The sequence below is a fragment of the Aquila chrysaetos genome, chromosome 5, assembly GCF_900496995.4.
Source record: "Aquila chrysaetos chrysaetos chromosome 5, bAquChr1.4, whole genome shotgun sequence".
Lineage (NCBI taxonomy): Eukaryota > Metazoa > Chordata > Aves > Accipitriformes > Accipitridae > Aquila > Aquila chrysaetos.
In genome coordinates, this window is record NC_044008.1 from 1920928 (window position 1) to 1939685 (window position 18758).

At 49.2% G+C, this 18758-nt stretch overlaps 1 protein-coding gene and 1 long non-coding RNA gene across 6 annotated transcripts; one reads left to right on the forward strand and one right to left on the reverse strand.

The window, feature by feature from the left end:
* Positions 1–1071: 1071 nt before the first annotated feature.
* Positions 1072–5665, reverse strand: LOC115342296. 4 transcript variants are annotated; one of them, XR_003923708.2, is made up of 4 exons: positions 5537–5647; positions 4091–5123; positions 2223–2367; positions 1072–1706 (listed from the first exon to the last, which is right to left on the reverse strand). It is a non-coding gene; the product is annotated as an uncharacterized LOC115342296 (long non-coding RNA). The 4 variants fall into 4 exon arrangements; XR_003923709.2 differs by having other exon boundaries at positions 4091–4191; positions 5158–5647; XR_003923707.2 differs by having other exon boundaries at positions 4091–4191; positions 4721–5647.
* Positions 5666–7194: 1529 nt separating this feature from the next.
* Positions 7195–18758, forward strand: ASB13 (ankyrin repeat and SOCS box containing 13). 2 transcript variants are annotated; one of them, XM_030015808.1, is made up of 6 exons: positions 7195–7308; positions 10292–10479; positions 11355–11505; positions 12982–13116; positions 14485–14680; positions 16481–18758. In XM_030015808.1, exons 1-6 carry the CDS (start codon positions 7266–7268, stop codon positions 16704–16706), a joined length of 939 nt encoding a protein of 312 aa, XP_029871668.1. In that variant the 5' UTR covers positions 7195–7265; the 3' UTR covers positions 16707–18758. The 2 variants fall into 2 exon arrangements, with proteins under 2 accessions (XP_029871668.1, XP_029871669.1); XM_030015809.2 differs by having other exon boundaries at positions 14485–14676; positions 16481–16706.

Here is an 18758-nt window from a genome sequence, read left to right on the forward strand (position 1 = left end):
TGAGAACATCCAAAGGGTAAACCGTCCCCTTAGCTGCTGCGGAGGGAGTCCAGCTGGGACTGGGAGGGGGTCACCAGTGGCTCAAGGTAGTTCTGAATAAGTGTTTGCATTTGCGTAGACCTCAAAGCAAAACCATGAAGCCCATGGCTGGCTGATGCCCAGCATGACTGTTCTTTCATCGGCACGGCTGTTGGGACAGATTAAAGCAGGTCCAAGAGGTAAAATGCAAGCACGTGGAAATATCATGGGTGCCTTTTGGGAGGGCGCTGAAAACCCTGGTGTTCCTCTGCTGTGGAGACTTTGGACAGACGTGTCCAGAGGGGAGAGGGGCAACTGCAGAAACCGAGAGGAACTGCAGGCAAGTGGCTACAGCAGGGAGAAGAGGCGAGATGGGCTTCTGTCACAGTGGGATCCTAGCATGGTTTTATTTCAAGGTGAAGTTTGCCTTCCCAGGTAGTGCTTTCAGGAATGAAGCAGAGCAGGACTGGTCCTGACTGATCTTTTTGTACAAGTCTGTGCCAAGAAATTGCCTGGTTTTGAACAGAAACGAGCCTGAACCAGAAGCCTCCCTAGAAGCAGCATCACCAGGCCAATCTGGAGGGTCAGATAGGCCCCAGCATTTGGCGTTTGAGGAACTTTTGAAGTGCTGTGGTAAAATATTGGGTTCAGAGCCATTTGGGTTGGGAAGTATTGCCCAGGACCTTAACTGAAAGAGAAAGTGGGAAAAGAGAACTTGTGGGCTTGTTTGACCTCTTTGGTAACCTGTCATGTTTGGTAATTCTTGCTGGTATGCCCAGAAAAACTGCAGAGGTCTTTTTAAAGGTGTTATGTTCAGACCATGAAAAGTTTATGCAAAGACTTCTGGGCACCTGAGAAGGGGTGGGAGCAGGCAGCTAGCTCAGAAATGGCTGCTGCACATGACCACAAAGTTTGAGCCCTTCTGGTTTAATCCAGGTGGACAGAAAGAGGTTTGCTCCCACTCATTTCTGCTCTACTCTTATTTTCTGTAAAAATTTTCTATTTTCAAACCAAACTGCAAGGAAAAGCATGAAATGCAAAGTCAGGAACTTCTTGACCCAAGAATAACAACAGTTTATTCTACAACACTGTCAAAGTGTATGTCATCCCCCATAAAGCTGTCTTGCCCCATCCTTCACTCAACTCAAGCAAAACTCCCATAATCACTTTGGGATCTTGCAGCAAGAGAACCAGATTTTGCCCAAGACCTTTAATTTTGTCATGTCTTTCAGTAATAGGGGAAAGTCTTCAAAAACACCACTGCAAATACTATCTCCAGCTCTATACAGATGCAGGAATCCTCCAGCACAATGGTACGAGTATGCGGTTTCTCTGAGAATGTCTGTAACATTTCTCATATGCTTTGCAAGTCTGCAGGTGACAGACAGATTGAGATTAAATGCAGAGGATTATTCCTCCCAGAGAAATAGCTGATTGAGTCTTCTCCCTCAAAATCTTCCTTCTTACCTTCCCAGCATACGCTTATCTAGATAGGCCAGCACATTTTCCGAGCCTACTGATCTGTCAAGAGTCTTTCATCTCTTCGAGGAAATCCCAAATAACTCTCCACTTCACGACATGCCCATTAGTGACATGCTGCTTCTTGTGTTTGCTGGAGAATGCGTTGTATATTCATTGCCATTGAACTCCGGTATCTGCTCACGGTGTATTCATGCAGCGTACACCTCCTGCAGTAAAGCACAGTTAAGATTTTCGGTTTCTGGTTTGATTTATTCTTGTGTTTGGTTTCTTGGCTATTTTGGCATCTTGCAACTTCCTAAGAAACCAACCTCTTGATTGAGTTGTGATGACAAACATTTAAATAGTTCTAGCGGCATTGGGGAATCTGAACAAAAGTTGTTCAAACAAACAAACAACCCCCTACAAAAGCCTCTAACAAAACCCAGCTTGTTTTACAGTGTTTTCACAACGGTGTAAAACCACACACTGCACAGGCAGCTACAAGGTCCACTCAGGAAATGAGTCAAAGATGACAAGAATGTGACAAAGTGCAGATGAGCATTTTCAGTGGTGAGCAAGTGATTTTTTTTTTAAGTCCCTTTACCAATTTTTCCCCATTTTTTAAAAATCATTATTGAGGTAGTTATTAAAAATTAATAGCTGTGCTGCTTATCCTATATTTTTGCAATGTAAGCCTGACAGTCTCTGAAGAGAGAGTCTAAACACCAATTATTACTCCTTACCAGGCGTAAGACTGGAGTGAGGAGATACAAGCTCTTTCTATAACCAAAATGTTACTGTTTGATCATGGCAAAACGAGGCCGTGTGTTCAAGACCATGCAGATCTCCTAAACAGAGTATCTTTTTCTTCTTTTGCAGTAATCAGTCCTGTAGTAATTAAACATAGGGAGCATTTTCAATTGTTATTATCTTCAGAGCTGATAACGGCTTGTGTGAGGCTGGAGTTGGTCGTACCAGTCTTATTTCAGACTATCTGCACATGCAGGCAAGTGATCCTGTTCAGCTAAGTGATATTTACAGTGGATTACTTTCTCATAGATGGAAATTTATATTGTATCCATGATCCTCCTCCACAACCACTTCTTTCCCACTTTGACTGTGCTATTTCCAACCTCTAATCTATCTCCTTCCATGCAATCCTGCATTCTCCCTACAGAAGAGCCAGGTGAGGCTAAAGAGGTGCTGGCTGGTCTCAGAGAATAAAGTTTCTCCTGCCGTGAGCCACATCAGCCCATTCAGTGACGCTTAAACTCCTCCATCAGGCAGATGTTATAAATCAGTAATATCCATATTTTATGGAGGAGAAAACTGAGGCAGTGAGTGGTTTGCTGGAGGCCAGATAAGGAATTTGGGAAGGTTAAAATGTCATTGTTCTTAGCCTTCTGCTTTCAGGTGTTGTGTATATAGGGATATGTTTTGAAATAGGAACACTTACTCCTGATCTTATCAAACTGAGGCAGACACAGCACTTACCTCTTCATATTATTGTCTGTATAATAATTTCATTATCTACAGCTGATTAACCCCCAGCACTGTCTGAACTGCAGCTGACGTTATATGCAGGTCCGCAGAGTATTTCCATCTCTACCTGGCACTACCTGCTATTCTCCTGCACTAAACAGATGAGTTTATCCACTTCTTAAATTCATCCCTGGACCCACCTTGGGGCAAGAAGTGAGAGAATTTACATGGTTTTCCAAGATCACTTCCAGCCCTGTTGTCTGGGTTTCTGTTACAGTGCTGGCATGCCAGCTCTTTGCATCTTTAAATAGGGAATGGAAACCCTGAAAAATTTAAACACAATCACACAGCTCTCTCGTCCTGCCTTTGAGGGTGGAATGAATGGCTGCAACATACAGACATAAAAAATAACACCTCATGTTTTGAGAGGTCCAATCCTGGGCTAATCCTCATACTGTTGCAGCTGACAGGGTGTAGCAATTTTAGTTTTTATGCAGTTAGTGCAGACACACTTGATTTTCTTACTACATGAAAGCAGCAGCATGTCTACCACTTGACCGGAAGTGTTGACCAGAAGTTTCCCACTGGAGTTACTTAATATCATCCTCCAGCAAAGGAAAATTTGTTTCCTTCAAAATTAATATTTTCAGGAGAAAAATGTCCACTACTGGAAAACATTGATTTTTCCATCAAAGTGGAGAACAAGCACAGGGCAGATTTCTATTTTAGAAGTGTAGTCACTGCAGAAGAGCAAGAAGCAGTAGAATTTTACTTTTTCTAAAAATCTAATTTTAATGTTTGGGTTTTTTAAAAAAATATGGTTTCATCTTTTATCCTGCTGTGGATGGAAGGGGGAAGCAGGTGTTCTTCAGCTTCCTGTGTACCCTGGAGCATAGCTCCCAAACACTTGAGAAGCGCACATACAAATGCAAAGCAGGTGGGCAAAATGAAAAACATGAACAGAATTGCAAATGTACGGCAGGACCATGAACTGAAGGAATCCTGCAGAATCTCTCCTTGGAGGAGCAGCTCTCCTTGCAGATCTACTCCTGCAGAGATTGGTTGGGGTGAAGGGGATTTTTTTGGTCTCTGTTTTTAATCCATTTCTTATGTCTCCGTGCTTACTTACTCCAGCAATTTGGGAAGGACGTCAGGGGAAAACTACAAGACTGGGAGTGTAATAAAAGTAGGACACACAACAAAGCTGATACACGCTTCTTCTTTCAAGACCTGGATGTAAATGAGAAAAGGTTAACAACACTATTGCATGGCACTTGCGCAAGCTTGACAAAGCTTGGCTCCGCTAACGAAAATTCAAGGTTGTCAGTGTTTTGAGTTTGTGGCACCTTTTTGAGAGTTCAGGAAGTGCAGAGTCAAGTTGCACTTCTCAAAACAGCACCCAGATTTAACTCCTTGCCCACACAGGCGCCAACCCACAGGTCTGGTTTCTCTTTGGGTAAATTGCTTTGCCAAGGCAAAACAAACATACAGGCACCAAGGCCTCTTACAAAGTCCTCATAAATATCAGCTACGTAAATAATCCATTGGGAATTAGGACAACAAATGCTTTGTATTTCTGGATGTGACTACGTGAGTGTGGGGCAGGAGGGGGAACCTGGCACGCAGGGGAAGAAAATCCACAGATGAACAGCGGAACGCTGTACAGCCTTGTGTTCTTTCTCCTACGTCTCTGTTGCAAAGAACAGTAATTTACAGATGGAGGAGGAGGGGAAGGTGGAAGATGAAGTCTGTGTATTACCTGGCTGTTTGGTTTTAGTCCTAGGTGGTAAGATGGGAGAAACAGAGGAGAATGGGAAAGATTTTAGGGCAGTTGGTGACATTTATGTTCATATTCTGAGTGTGATATGCTGACATTTGGCTCCTGCAGTTTGGTTGCTTTGGCTTCTCTCCCACTCCGTGACCCTGGGTAACTGATCAGCAATTTGTTGATGAGATGCAGTTGCTGTGCAGGGCTCCTGCACCGAGGAAAAGGATATACTTGGAGCCATGTCCCTGCAGCAGGTGAGCTGATGTGGTGGGGACCGGACACCCGAGACACCAGCTACGCTGTTGATGATTTCATCAGCATGATCAAGCCTGGTACGTGGACGTTTCCTGCAGGTTCTGCTGCTGCCTCCATGTGGGCACAGTTATTTTGGAAGCTTTAAAATAAAGATTTTAAGGAATGCATCTTACCCTAGCTCCCAACCTGAGAGAGCAGAAATCTGGGGTAGACAGCGGAGAAGTGGTAGAGAAGGGCTGCACTCTCCTGGGTGAAGCAAGTGGGAATCAAGCGATTCAGGCTGTAGTTTCAGCCTTGCACTGATTTCTTTTTGTCATCTTTGGCAAATCACTTCACCTTTCTGTGCTTCTGTTTCTGCTGTCTTACCTGCTAGTAAATTTTGCAGAGCCGCCATTGACAGGATGACCCAGCAAAACTGGGGAGCTCAACCATTATACAAATAGCTAAGAAATGCCAGCCCTTACGGAGAGGCCAGGAGGCCTGGCTCCCTGCTCCGCGTTGCACGTATGACACGCTGTTTCCAGGAGGTAATATCATCAATGACATAATTACCAGTGAACTCACTCTGGTCCTGGTGACTCTGGAAGAGCAGCTCACTTAGCCCTGGGACCTGAGTGGACTCTGCTGCCGTCTGGGACCCAGGGAAAACAGTCCCACCACATTTTTGGCAAACAAGTTGCCCCACTTCTACCCCCCCCCCAGTGCTCTCTCCAGTCTGCTCCAGCACACCCCAAGCCTCTCTTTGCCACAGCAACTCCCCCAAACACATTCTCACCCGGCTCCTGCACCCCATCCCACGGCTGCACGGCGGCCGTCCCAGCCTGTCCTTTCCCTCCACGCTGAGCCCCCTCCCCAGCTCTCCTCAATCCCCAGACCCCCAGCCCTACCTCCCCCCAAAACACCCTGTGTCCCCAGATCACCTTCCCAGCACCTCCCCGTGTCCTACACCAGTTTCATGGGCCCCTCCAGCCCCCCCTACCTGCTGTCAGCACCCTGGTTTCTTTGCACCAGTGCCACCACTACCCCCTCCCCACACACACACCAGTGATCCCAGTATCCCTTCCCACACTCCAGTTCCCCCAAAGACTGCTTTCCCACATGCACCAGTACCCCTTCCTCACGCCCCAGATGCCACCTGCCCACACACACCAGTGCCCCAGTACCACATCTGCATACACCAATGCTCCCAATATCCCCCTCCCACCACACACCAGTACCCTCCTCCCCACATACACCAGTCCCCCCAGTACCCATTCCCCCCATACAGCAGTGTCCCCAGTACCCGCTTCCCACATACACCAGTGTGCCAGTACCCCCTCCCCACATATACCAGTACATTCACTATCCCTCCCACCACACCAGTGCCCCCGGTATCCCCTTCCACCCCCAGTCCCCCAAGTACCCTTCCCCACATATACCAGTGCCCACAGCACCCCCTCCCAGCACACACCAGTACCTCCACTACCCCTTCTCCTCCAATTAGTACTCCCCCCCCCCCCGTACACCAGTACTTCCAGCAATCCCAGTCTCCCCCCCAGTACCCCCTCCCCCCATACACCAGCACTTCCAGCAATCCCAGTCTGCCCTCCCAGTACCCCCTCCCCCCCATACACCAGCACTTCCAGCAATCCCAGTCTCCCCCCCCAGTACCCCCTCCCCCCCATACACCAGCACTTCCAGCAATCCCAGTCTCCCCTCCCAGTACCCCCTCCCCCCATACACCAGCACTTCCAGCAATCCCAGTCTCCCCCCCCCAGTACCCCCCTCCCCCCATACACCAGCACTTCCAGCAATCCCAGTCTCCCCCCCCAGTACCCCCTCCCCCCATACACCAGCACTTCCAGCAATCCCAGTCTGCCCCCCCCAGTACCCCCTCCCCCCATACACCAGCACTTCCAGCAATCCCAGTCTCCCCTCCCAGTACCCCCTCCCCCCATACACCAGCACTTCCAGCAGTCCCAGTCTCCCCTCCCAGTACCCCCTCCCCCCATACACCAGCACTTCCAGCAGTCCCAGTCTCCCCCCCAGTACCCCCTCCCCCCGTACACCAGCACTTCCAGCAGTCCCAGTCTCCCCCCACACCCGGTACCCGCAGTGCCCCCTCCCCGCACACACCAGTACGCCCGCACCAGCGCTCCCAGCAGCCCGCCTCACCCGCGCCGCCCGGGGCACTACAACTCCCGGCGGCCGCCGCGGCCGGAGCCGGGGCCCGGGGGCGGAGCGGGACGGGACGGGACGGGACGAACGGGGCGGAGGAGGCCGGAGCCGGCGGGCCCGGGCCATGGAGAGCCCCGCCAGCAGCGGGTCCCTGCGGGGCGAGATCAGTGCGTGGGTGGCGGCGGCGCGGTCGTGGGGTGGTTGGGCTTGGTCCGCTCCGGGATGAGACGCGGGCGTTTAGCTGCGGGGCCGGTGTTAGCGTCGCGTTTTGGGGGTGGGCAGGGTGGTTTTGGGGGTGGGCAGGATGGTTCTGAGGGTGGACAGGGTGGTTTGGGGGTGGGCAGGCTGGTTTAGAGGGGCAGGATGGTTTTGGGGTGGGCAGGATGGTTTAGGGGTGGACAGGCTGGTTTAGGGGGTGGGCAGGGTGGGTTACGGGTGGGCAGGATGGTTTTGGGGGTGGGCAGGGTGGTTTAGAGGTGGGCAGAATGGTTTTGGGGGTGGGCAGGATGTTTAGAGGTGGGCAGGGTGGTTTAGGGGTGGGCAGGATGGTTTTGGGGGTGGACGGGGTGGTTTAGAGGTGAGCAGGATGGTTTTGGGGGTGGGCAGAGTGGTTTTGGGGGTGGGCAGGATGGTTTAGAGGTGGGCAGAATGGTTTTGGGGGTGGGCAGGGGTGGGTTAGGGGTGGGCAGGATGGTTTTGGGGGTGGGCAGGATGGTTTAGAGGTGGGCAGAATGGTTTTGGGGGTGGGCAGGATGTTTAGAGGTGGGCAGGATGGTTTTGGGGGTGGGCAGGATGGTTTTGGGGGTGGACGGGGTGGTTTAGAGGTGGGCAGGGTGGTTTTGGGGGTGGGCAGAGTGGTTTTGGGGGTGGGCAGGATGGTTTAGAGGTGGGCAGAATGGTTTTGGGGGTGGGCAGGGTGGGTTAGGGGTGGGCAGGATGGTTTTGGGGGTGGGCAGGATGGTTTAGAGGTGGGCAGAATGGTTTGGGGGTGGGCAGGATGTTTAGAGGTGGGCAGGATGGTTTTGGGGGGTGGGCAGGATGGTTTTGGGGGTGGACGGGGTGGTTTAGAGGTGGGCAGGGTGGTTTTGGGGGTGGACAGGGTGGTTTTGGGAGCGAGCAGCCTCTCCCAAGGCAAGCGATGAGAGGAAGGTGAAGATGCTCTCGGGAGAGCCCCTGCTTCTGGGCATGGGGAATTATCATTGTTCCTCCGTGAACTAGCCTACGTGTGTGATCCGCAGAGGCGGTGTTGGGGAGCTGGAGGAGAGGGGATGGCTCGCTCCTTGGAGGGAGATGATGGGTGGGAGCCACGTAACACCCCAGAAGACCCAAACCCTGCCTCCTCCTACCAGGTTACCTCCGCAGGGCTGGAGGTGACAAAGCTGCTTGCACGGCTGCTGAGAAATCGTGACCCTGGGATGGGGCACAGCAGGCTGGAGCAGCGGGCCAAGCCCGCAGAGGGACCGTTACGGGTGCAAATCTGTGCTGCACGGCTGGTCCACTTGGTAGGGATGCTCTTGAGTTGCATCAGGGACCGGCCATGCTCCCCTGTGTTGTGCTTCAGCTGGCAAGGCTGAGCCGTTGAGTGTTGAGCGATGCTGTGCTGCAGATTTAGGAGGTCTGGCCCCAGCTGCAGTCTCCCTCCCGCTCCGTAATCCCAGGTGGAGCTGGCTGGATGTGGATGTGTGAGTGACGTCCATAGGGAATGATGATGTTACCTCTCACGTGAGCCTGCCCCGTAAGGAGCTGTGCAGTAGGAGGGAAGAAATCCGAGGAGCCTGCAGTTTGCAAGTTTGTTTTTTTGGGCTATATAATAAGCCCTTAATGCAATGCTGCTGGAGCTTATTCCTCCTATTCTTGGTCCTGTTGGTGACAAAGTGATGCTGCTCGGTGGCTGGCAATTTGACAGCTCCATCCTCGTTTGGACTTCTTGCTTCTCCTGACATAAACCACGAGAAGCTCCAGGGAAGGAAAAACAGCCTGCCCAGGGATATTGGCAAAGGGAATGAGGATCTAACAAGCAAATAAAAAAGCCTGCACATACTGTGTGCTGTGAAAATGAAAATGCTGGTCCTCATGATTCCCTTTCAGGGGGTGGTTTCAGTCCACTGTACACCTCAGCATTGTGTTATTCTTGGAGTCTGCGCCATCTTTCATAACCACTGGCTTCTGTTAGCATTTGCTGCTTTATGCTGGTAAATAAAATGCTGTGTTTAGGGATGGAGAGAGGACGGATGGTCAGTCTAACTGAAATACATAACAAGGTGTTTATTTTTTTAAAAAATAAGGCAAATCATCCTTTTTCTCCCACTCCACAGCTGTGAGTGCCTGCCTTGAAATGGGGGTCTTATGGACCTTGTATTCAAAGGGCAGGAACTATAGCTGTGAGGTCTGTTTTGCCGATGGTTTTTAGTATTGACCTGTATGCAGACAGTACCATACTGTTCATATAATGCCTGCTTTCGCAGGGTACCGAGGCCTGTGTTTTTACAGGGAGTATGCATTTATCTTGCTGAAGGATGTGTGAAAATGTGCGGGGCTGTTCTTTACTCATTGCTTCCTTCAAAGCTAAACACACCTGAAAGGAGATGATGATGTCAGTTAGTACTGGGAAGCTAAGCCCAGACTTGCCCCGGGTAAGTGTAGATGCTCAGCAAAGACGTTGAAGCTAGCAACTTCGCTGACAAAGCTCCGTTGACTTTTTGGGAAGATAGTTTTTAGGTGGGCTGAGTTGCTCTCTGAAGGTGTCCCATTTCCAGTGATTTTAGATGGAGCCAGGAGGACCAGTGCTCCTAATGCTAAACAGTTAAGAGCTTGATGGGATGAATATGGACCTAATGAATGCTGCTGGGTTTGTACTTGGATAAAGTTTCAAGCAGGTACAGCAAAGCATTTCAGAAACTGTAAGGGAACCCAGCATTACAAACAGTCCCTGCAAGGGTAGTGGTCAATGGGGAACCCACAAACATGAAGCACCTAACTTAAAATCACATGCTGAGTGGGGACATGGTGTGGAATAAGTTTCTCGTTCCCAGCTCTCTCTTCTAGCTGCCCACCTGTGTTCCCCGTCTGCTTTTCTCCAGCACAGAGACCCGTTTGCTTCACATGTATGTATTGTTTTATTTATTTATGTATTTATTATTTTCTCTCTAGGCTTCTGGGCCGATCGAACACCGGTTCATGAAGCAGCCAGGCGGGGAGAAATCCTGCAGCTGCAGCAGCTGATAGAGAGCGGAGCCTGCGTCAACGCAGTCACCTACGACTCTATCACCCCGTTGCACGAGGCGAGCCTGCGAGGGCAAACGCAATGTGTCAAGCTCCTGCTGGCTGCAGGCGCCCAGGTGTGTATTTGGGTCTGATCCAACTGGGAACTTCATCTTGATGTCTGAAGTTATTTCTGAGATCTGGATTCTCCCCATCTAGCTCAAGGCTCTTCTTCATCACCCTGGGCTTTCTTGACAGTCAGCAGAGGATGGCAGGCCTTTTCAGAGGGTGTTTGAGCTTGATGAGGACTTAAACAACTGCCTGGAAGTACTTCTGTGTCTCCTCCTCTCTTCACTGACTATCAACAGAGCCCAGGGGTGACTAGAAATCTAGTTTAGATGACTCAAGTATGTAAAGCTAACTGGGATGAATCAAGGCGCCAGAAGGGTAGCGGGGACATGTAGCTCCCAGAGGGAACTTATATTTATTCTTTCATTTCTTCTGTTACTTTTATTTTTATCATGGAAACAAAAATCAACCAAATAGAGTCTCTGGATATAGCTGGCGACAGCTGTCTTCAAGGGCTTGTGACTTCTCACATGCTGAAGACAGCCATGCCCCGAGCAAAGCTGGCGAAGAGGAGCACGTGTACTGTCCCTAGTCCTTCCCAGTGCAAAGTCAGCCAGCTTGGCTGAGTCCACTGATGAAGCTGAGCTTTGCACTAAAGCAGACGAGGAGTTGTGTTGTGTTACTCAGTGCAAGGCTTGTAACCTTCAGCAGGAGAGCGGTAGAAAAATATAATGGTGCAAATAATAGCCTAAACTTGTGACATTAATGTGCATCCGTGCCCTGAGAACGATGGGAACAGCGCAAGCCAGGTTGCTGGCAGTAGCAACCAACTCTTTCCCTAGCACAGAATATTTCTAGGATTAAAAGAAGTGGAAACGTAGGCAAGAGAGTACTGCCACACAGCAGCCTGTGGGTACCTAATTTTTTTTTTTCTGCCTTGAAGGTGGATGCCAGGAATATTGATGGCAGCACTCCGCTCTGTGACGCCTGTGCCTCGGGTAGCATAGAGTGTGTGAAAGTGCTGCTGTCCCACGGTGCCAAGGTGAACCCTCCCCTTTACACAGCGTCTCCTCTCCACGAAGCCTGCATGAATGGTAAGCCCGCGTGGTCTTATCTTTACATGGTTATTTGCAACTTGAGGGGAAAAAAAAAGCAGCTGCCAAGTATCCTAAATTGACTGTAAGCTGTTGTTGCTCATCAGACCATTACAGCTTGCAAATATGTCAGCCTTACGTGGGCACATCTCCCGTTGAATTCTGAATGCAAAGTGCTGTGGTATTAGGTGAATAAAGGCATCCGTTGTGTTGGGTGCTTTTATCCCGCATGACAGACACGGGTTAAGATCTGAGGCAGATAAAACACCAGCTTCTTGGTGGTCTATTAGAAAACCTTCAGCCAAACAAGTAGCTTTGCTCTTGTGAGCAAAGGGGAGTTTGCATCCTTTCCCTCTGATCCAAATTGAGATGGAATAAATTGCTCTGATTAAGACACAAGACCATCTTAATCAGGTAGTCCTGTCCTAGACCCCTCCTGGTTGTTCAGAGCTGTTGGAGGAGGCTGTCAGGTGGAAAGAAGGTGCCAGGGACTGCTGGGCAGCGCTGCAGCCTGTACTGCTCCTTGTCCCTCTGACAGCCTTTTCCAGCTGGAGGGTCTATCCAGGGGGTAAGAGAAGACTGCAGGGGCCAAAATAATGTCCGAGCTGGTGCATGCCAGCTGCTCTCTGCTCCCCCCATCCTCTACTCAAGCCTCTTCTGGACATTTGGATCTGGGTTACGGAGCAGGAGGAAGCATCAGGGGTGGCTGTGACAGCAGCAGAGGCAGGGGGAGCAGCAGAGGGGTATTTAAGTGTAATTCCTCCCCTGAACTTAGACTTGCACGGACGCAACAGCAGGAAAGCCTGGATGTGAGAGCAGCAATGTCCCTGTTAGATGATTGTGACCAAATCTTTTAATCTTGTGCCTCGGTTTCCTCTTTGTAAGATGTAATACCTCCTCTCTCCTCCCCTTCACTGTTTTTGTTGTATGCTGTCCTGGACAGAGTTTCCCTTCGACTATGAAGGCTGTGGGAGACAGCATTTTTGACAAACAGGTAGTTACTTAAATACGTAGCTGTGAGCTCTTGCTTAGCTTTTCCTCCTTAAGCCTTTTTCCTAAGGCTTGATGATGACGACTGCCTGCTTACTGTTAAGTCATATTATTAGCATTGGACAAAGTAAAGCTGGAGTGGTCTTGAAGGTGACCTAATCCACCCAGGGCAGGATCAGCAATACAACCAGCTCCACGAACAACAGGTGATTTAGTGCAAACCCTTGAATTCAGGTTTGTTTGACCTGACTCCCTGTGAGACCTGTTAGCTCTAGCTCAGTGCCGTGCAGATGTGACTCTATTTCTTGTGTCCTGGTCTCCGTCTTGGTCCTAGAGAGTATTGTGTTGGCTCACAAGCATTTCTATTTTGCAGCCATCGCCCCAAATACTGAACAGGCTGTTTGTGGGTCAACCTGATCTCAGCATGCCATACGCTCTCGTTTGAGCTGCGTTCTTTCTTTTCACTCAAATCTTCCCTTTCTAAAGGTAGCTCAGAGTGCGTGCAGCTCCTCATTGATGTCGGTGCGAACTTGGAGGCTCACGACTGCCATTTCGGGACTCCCCTACACGTGGCCTGTGCCAGGGAGCATCTGGACTGTGCAAAGTTGCTGCTCAAAGCAGGTATGGCAGCCACAGGGTTTGCTTCTGGGTGGGCAGGAGATGGTGGTGTCTGTGCACGGCATTTCCCTCGGTGCTCCGCCGTGGCGTTCTTGTCGAAGAGCTTATTCATTCACAGCATAATATAGATGGCAAAGGTGAAAGGTTTTTGCCTTTACGTGAGCAAAGCTTAATGCTTAAGTTTTTTTTTCAGTGTATGCCTGTCAATATCCAGTTTGTGATGTTCCCAGTGACGTTCCCATTCTCTTATTTTAATAAAATTCAGACCTCTTCAGCCCCCTAGAGCAAAGTTTCAACTTCTTCCCAAAAGTGGTATCAACTGGTGGGCATGTGTTCAGCTTTGGTAGCACAGTCTTACGGTTTTGGATAGGTGTTAGGGAGAGATGTTAGGATTTGATGTTGTACAGAAAACCAGAGATGAAGTCACTTCTTACCTCAGGGAGATCTGGTTAGTGTTATGCCCAGATGAGTTCGCTGGATGTTCAAGTCAGTGTTCTGTGCTCCAGGTTTCACATCCCAGTTTTCTTGCTGCTAACTTTGGGGGAATTTGGAGTTGGACTTCTTGTCTTTGCCTGTGCTTACCAGGAGGTGATTTGGCCCAGGGGTGGGGATTTGTTTTGTTGAATGTTAGTTGTTTAAAAATTACTCATCTAAGCTAGCCTGTTCCCAGCCCCTCCAGTTTCTTGTCTTGGGCACCCTTTAATTAATTCCACAGAAATGCCTGTTTCTCCTCATGAGTTATAAAGGGAGTTCATTGTGGCTACACATATCTAGAAGTCAGTTGTTTGAATTCAGTGAGGTTCAGCTCACCTCCGCTAAAAAAATCCACTGATAAAATGCAAGCGGTTATGGGGGGATTGGAAGAACCTTTTGCTGTCAGCTTATAAAAGCCAAACTTTCTTAGAAAAAAAATCTGTAACTAAGACTTGATCCCGCAGTGATGTCTGATGGCGAGCTGCAACTTCTCATGGGTCTGGGGTATTTCTGTTAAAGTAGTTAACAAAGATGTCACTGTTAGCCGTGAGTGGGAGCACTCCACTGAGACAACTGGGAATGGCTCTTTGCTGGCTTTGGACAGCACAGATCAGGAAGCAATTCTGAACTTCGCACTCAGCAGCTTATTTACTCGGTAACATGGACTAAAATCCTTTCTCTGCAAGGAAAACATAAAGCCAGAGAAGAAAACTCATGCATTGCCAGCACCGAGAACGTGGTCAGCAGTTTGGTTTCCTGTTTGTGCTGTTTTGTTTGGATCTCGTTCTAGTTGCTTGTGCGTGTTTTAACAGCATTTTTTTCTCCAGTCAAACCACTCTTTACGGTTGGGTCAAGGAAGGCTTTCATGAACAGGTTTATTTTTCTTTCTGGCCTCAGGGGCAAATGTGAATGCTGCTAAACTTCATGAAACAGCCCTCCACCACGCAGCAAAAGTGAAAAATGTAGATCTTGTGGAGATGCTGATTGAATTTGGAGGAAACATTTACGCAAGGGACAACCGAGGAAAGAAGCCGTCGGATTACACCTGGAGCAGCAGTCCCACAGCAAAGTGCTTTGAGTACTACGAAAGTAAGTGAGATATGATTCCCTGCCCCAGGAATTCAGTGACTGCCAACTCCATTGCTCCACATCATGATTCTCAGTCCACTTTGATTTGTAGGTCCCTGATCATTTTTCTGTGAAGGTGTAGAGTTCTTGGTGGCAAATGTACGCCAGCTGGCTGTAGCCTAGCTCTGCTTAATTGTGGTTGAATGATAGTGGTAAGATGGTCCAAATCATGCCCTCACTGAATTCAGGTCCCTCTCATGTGTCAGCATTAGCATTTATGCTTTGGTGCATTAAGTCAGGTCAAGGAAATTGTCTGGTTGAAAACTCATTTTATTTGGGGCAGGAAATGTGTTAAACTTTAGCTGTGCTGGCTGTGTGATTTTGGAGGAGACATTTGACTGACGTTTAAGGGTGGCTTTAAATCAATCTTTGTCTTGGTTACCCTTGAAGGACCTCCTCAGAGGAGTAATTCACAGACCCTTCTGAGCATTTGCAGACTGCTGCTGCACTACATGATCCTAAACATCATAGAATCACAGAATCACAGAATGGTTTGGGGTGGAAGGGACCTTTAAAGGTCATCTAGTCCAAGCCTCTGCAATGGACGGGGACATCTTTCACTATGTCAGGTTGCTCGAAGCCCTGTCGAGCCTGACCTTGAACACTTCTAATGATGGGGCATCCACAACTACTTTGGGCAACCTGTTCCAGTGTCTCACCATCCTCCTCATAAAAAAATTCTTCCTTATAGAATGAAAAATTTCTTCCTTATAGAATAATAAAGAATTTTCTGGCTTTGCAGTCCTTTGTGTGGAGAGCACCTTATAACTCCTTCTCCCCCTGACTTCTCTTCTTCCTGTAGCAGTCTCTCCTCCAGTTATTCATTGCTCTCTTTTCCTAGAGAGCGGTGAAGTGTGCTGGTCTGGCTGCAGCTGAGCTGGCTGAAGAGATTGAATCCTACGTGCCCATAAATACTCCTTATATCTTGCCAGAGCTTACTGCCCACTAAACCCAGCTGGCAGAACTGCACGTGTAGTTGCTTTTCAACGCAGACTGTTGCAAAAGCACTGTGCTAGCTTTATTAGTATTTTTTTTTTTTCTTTTGATTTGTATCATTAAAGTCGGGACTAGATCCAGAACAGACGCAGATCTTGGAGGCTGGTGATTGCCAAGGCTGTGGGGGTAGGGATAGCAGCTTCTTCGAAATGACTGCTTCCAGAGCAACGTGCCCGATTGTCACTGTACGTCCATGCATGAGCATCGACACCCAGTGTTGAGGCTGTGGGCTGCAGATTGGGGGCTGTTTCGAAGGGGCTTGGGGAGTTTTCTTGGAGATCTCAGCAGAGTGCTGAGTGAAAAGGGTTAACGCAGTCCTTCGATGGGGAAACAGAGCAGTAGAGAAGTGCTGGAAGTAGGTTTTGTACCTACATACAGTGTGGCCGAGGCTGAATACAGCATCCCTAAGGGAAATCTGAAAGTCTTGGATAGCCCCAGTGAATCAGAGCAGGTGATCCAGTGGGCACCGCTGGGCTTCAGGGGATGCAGGCAAGGAAGGGAACTGGGAGAAGTGCACTGCAGCTGTGCTCAGTATTTCTGGTGGGATTTGCATCGGGATGAGCCTTGGGAGAGCGTGCCCATGGCTCTGCAGTGCCCTCCTTGGGCCTGGGTGCTGCGGGGGGTCGAGTGCTTGTGAGCAGAGCTGGGCTTGTGATCACAGCAGGGACGATGCCAGGCGTCACCCTCCCGGGAGGTCTGCGCTCTTGCGGGAAGATCAGCTGTCCGCTGAGCTGCAGCCCTGACTTTGGATCCTCTTTTCTCATTTTAGAAACGCCTCTGAGTTTGTCACAGCTCTGCAGAGTTACGGTGAGGAAAGCCGCCGGGCAGCGAGCACTGGAGAAGATTGCCAAGCTAAATATTCCTCCGCGGTTAATCCAGTACCTGTCCTACAACTGACAGGGGTGAAGGTGGCCGGGAAGGACGATATCTTTAGCTCCCACAGTATGAAGTATCTGTCTCTTCTACCTCCCCCCAAGAAACTAATTTTAATTTAAGCAAACTGGTGTAAATAGTATTTATGAGGCAGCACTTCCTCTTCTCCGTGGGCAAAGACAGGCTCAGGGAACGTGTAGCGCTGGCTTGAAGTTGTCATGTCTCCTGGGGTGATCCGTTAGACTGTCACTGTGTTTGAGGCTGTAGCGCTCGCTCTTTGAGCGGGATTAATCTTGCCTAATTTTACCTGTCTCTAGCATCTCTGTATGATCTAGCCAGACTCCCTTTGCAGTCAGCAAATAGGTACTTCTGGAGCAGGGTTCATCTGTCCTGTTTTAGATGCCTGTGCTGGGATGACACGGTATGCCTCGGGAGCGCCTATCTCTGCTGACCGCAAAGGGATTTGGAGGTGATACCCTCGGATATGGATGTCTGTGTTTCTGCAGTGGGAGCACTGGATCCCACCTTTGTGTTAACAACTCAAGTGACGACTGCCTTGAGAGACCTGCATGCTCTAGCTGGAGGCAAATTAAGTCCCCAGCAAGCTCGGGACTAATTAGAGGCACTGCAGCCGGTTACTGACTTTCCGTGAACATCAGCAGGCTTTGGCTCAACACCAGCAGTGAGGACAAACTGCTGCCAGATCAGGGTTGACTTTGCCCATGCTCCTTCCTCGCTGAAGGTGAGCCAGCTCTTACCGTAGTGTTCCTCTAGGGTATCACCACGTCCAGTTTTCAAGCCCAAGCAGGAAGCAGGTCTCTCTGCACGTCCAAGGATGCTTCCCTCCAGATGGCTGGTCCCAAACAATATCTCTCCACTTGCTCTGAGCCACTGCGGCCACTCTGTTCGTTTTATGTGCAATAAGTGGCAGAGCTGCTGCCCAGTGGTGCCTGAAGTACAGTGAGGGCATGTCCCTTGTGTAGAGGTGCAGCAGATCCCTGTGGTATATACCCACATGTGAAAGGCAGTAGGAGGGCTGGGCTCTGCCTTGGGTTTTGAGATTTTTATTTTTTTTATTTTCCCCCCCTCTGAACTTCTCTCTCGATGCTGGAGCCTCTCCAGAGGTTGGCAGCAGGAGCCAGCCCTGAGCCGCGTGCTGCTGAGCGTTGTTCTCGAGTCCTTTGGCTTCAGCAGATGCAACTGCAGCTTCATCATTCGGTGATTTAAATCTTCAGGGTGACATTTGTATGAGCAGAGCCAAAATTGTCAGCTGTCTTCCAGATGAGACGTTACATGTTGTCTGAAGGCAGTAACCTACCTACAGGTACTAAGGGTGGTACGTGGTACTACGTGGTAGTAAGGGGATGGAGCTCCCCGGTGCCCCCATGGCAAGTCTTAGCACTGTGGTGAGAAGAAATCCCTCTTCTGAATGACAGCAGATGTTACAAAATCCGCTGTCTAATGTGGCATCCAGCTAACTCGGGGCTCTCAACATCCTTCACGCTGTGAACTAACGATTGAGAGCAAACAGTCGCTTGCCTGCTGCCTGCAAGATCTCGTGCTCCCCCAGCCAGCACGATGGGGCTTGGCCTCGGGAGAGAGGGCGAAAATAGCGTAAGCACAGGGTTGAAGAGCTGAGGTGGAACTGAATGCACTTTAATGGTGACCAGCAAATCACTTTGTTTTTTAATTTTTGGTTGGGTTTTTTCCCCCTTCACCCCTTTGTTGTTTTCTTTTGCTGTGCTGTATCCTATAGAGCTGGACAGAAAAAAGTTCAGATCCTGCTCCTTGGGGGATTGTCTGTTTATAATTCTGATTTTTGTGTTTAAAGTATCAGAAATGTGAAATAGCCGAGAAGCTCAGGGAAGCCCTAGAGATGTTTATTGTGGGATTCATCCCTGTGATTGATAGGATAAAGGTTTTGTATTGTATCTTTGAAGAAAAGCTTCCTCTGCCCAATATGCATGTCCTTACAGATAAATATGTATTAGGAAAGTACGCCTTTTGGTAATCTAGGGTGAAAACCTTCCCTCTTGGTTCAAATTCAAATCCCTTGTTAGGTTGCTTTTTTAACATTGCCTAAGCTGGTGAAATAACGAAATGGTAGAGTCCAAGTTTCCAATGTAAAAACAAAAGACTCCTCGAACAACCGAGAATAAAATTACAAGTTCCTA

Bases quoted from the DNA above. Each gene is read 5' to 3' on its own strand.
- ASB13 (XM_030015808.1), top strand. From the start codon at position 7,266: ATGGAGAGCCCCGCCAGCAGCGGGTCCCTGCGGGGCGAGATCA. The intron at 7,309-10,291 runs GTGCGTGGGTGG...TTTTCTCTCTAG, and splicing joins GTCCCTGCGGGGCGAGATCA to GCTTCTGGGCCGATCGAACA. The intron at 13,117-14,484 runs GTATGGCAGCCA...TTCTGGCCTCAG, and splicing joins AAAGTTGCTGCTCAAAGCAG to GGGCAAATGTGAATGCTGCT.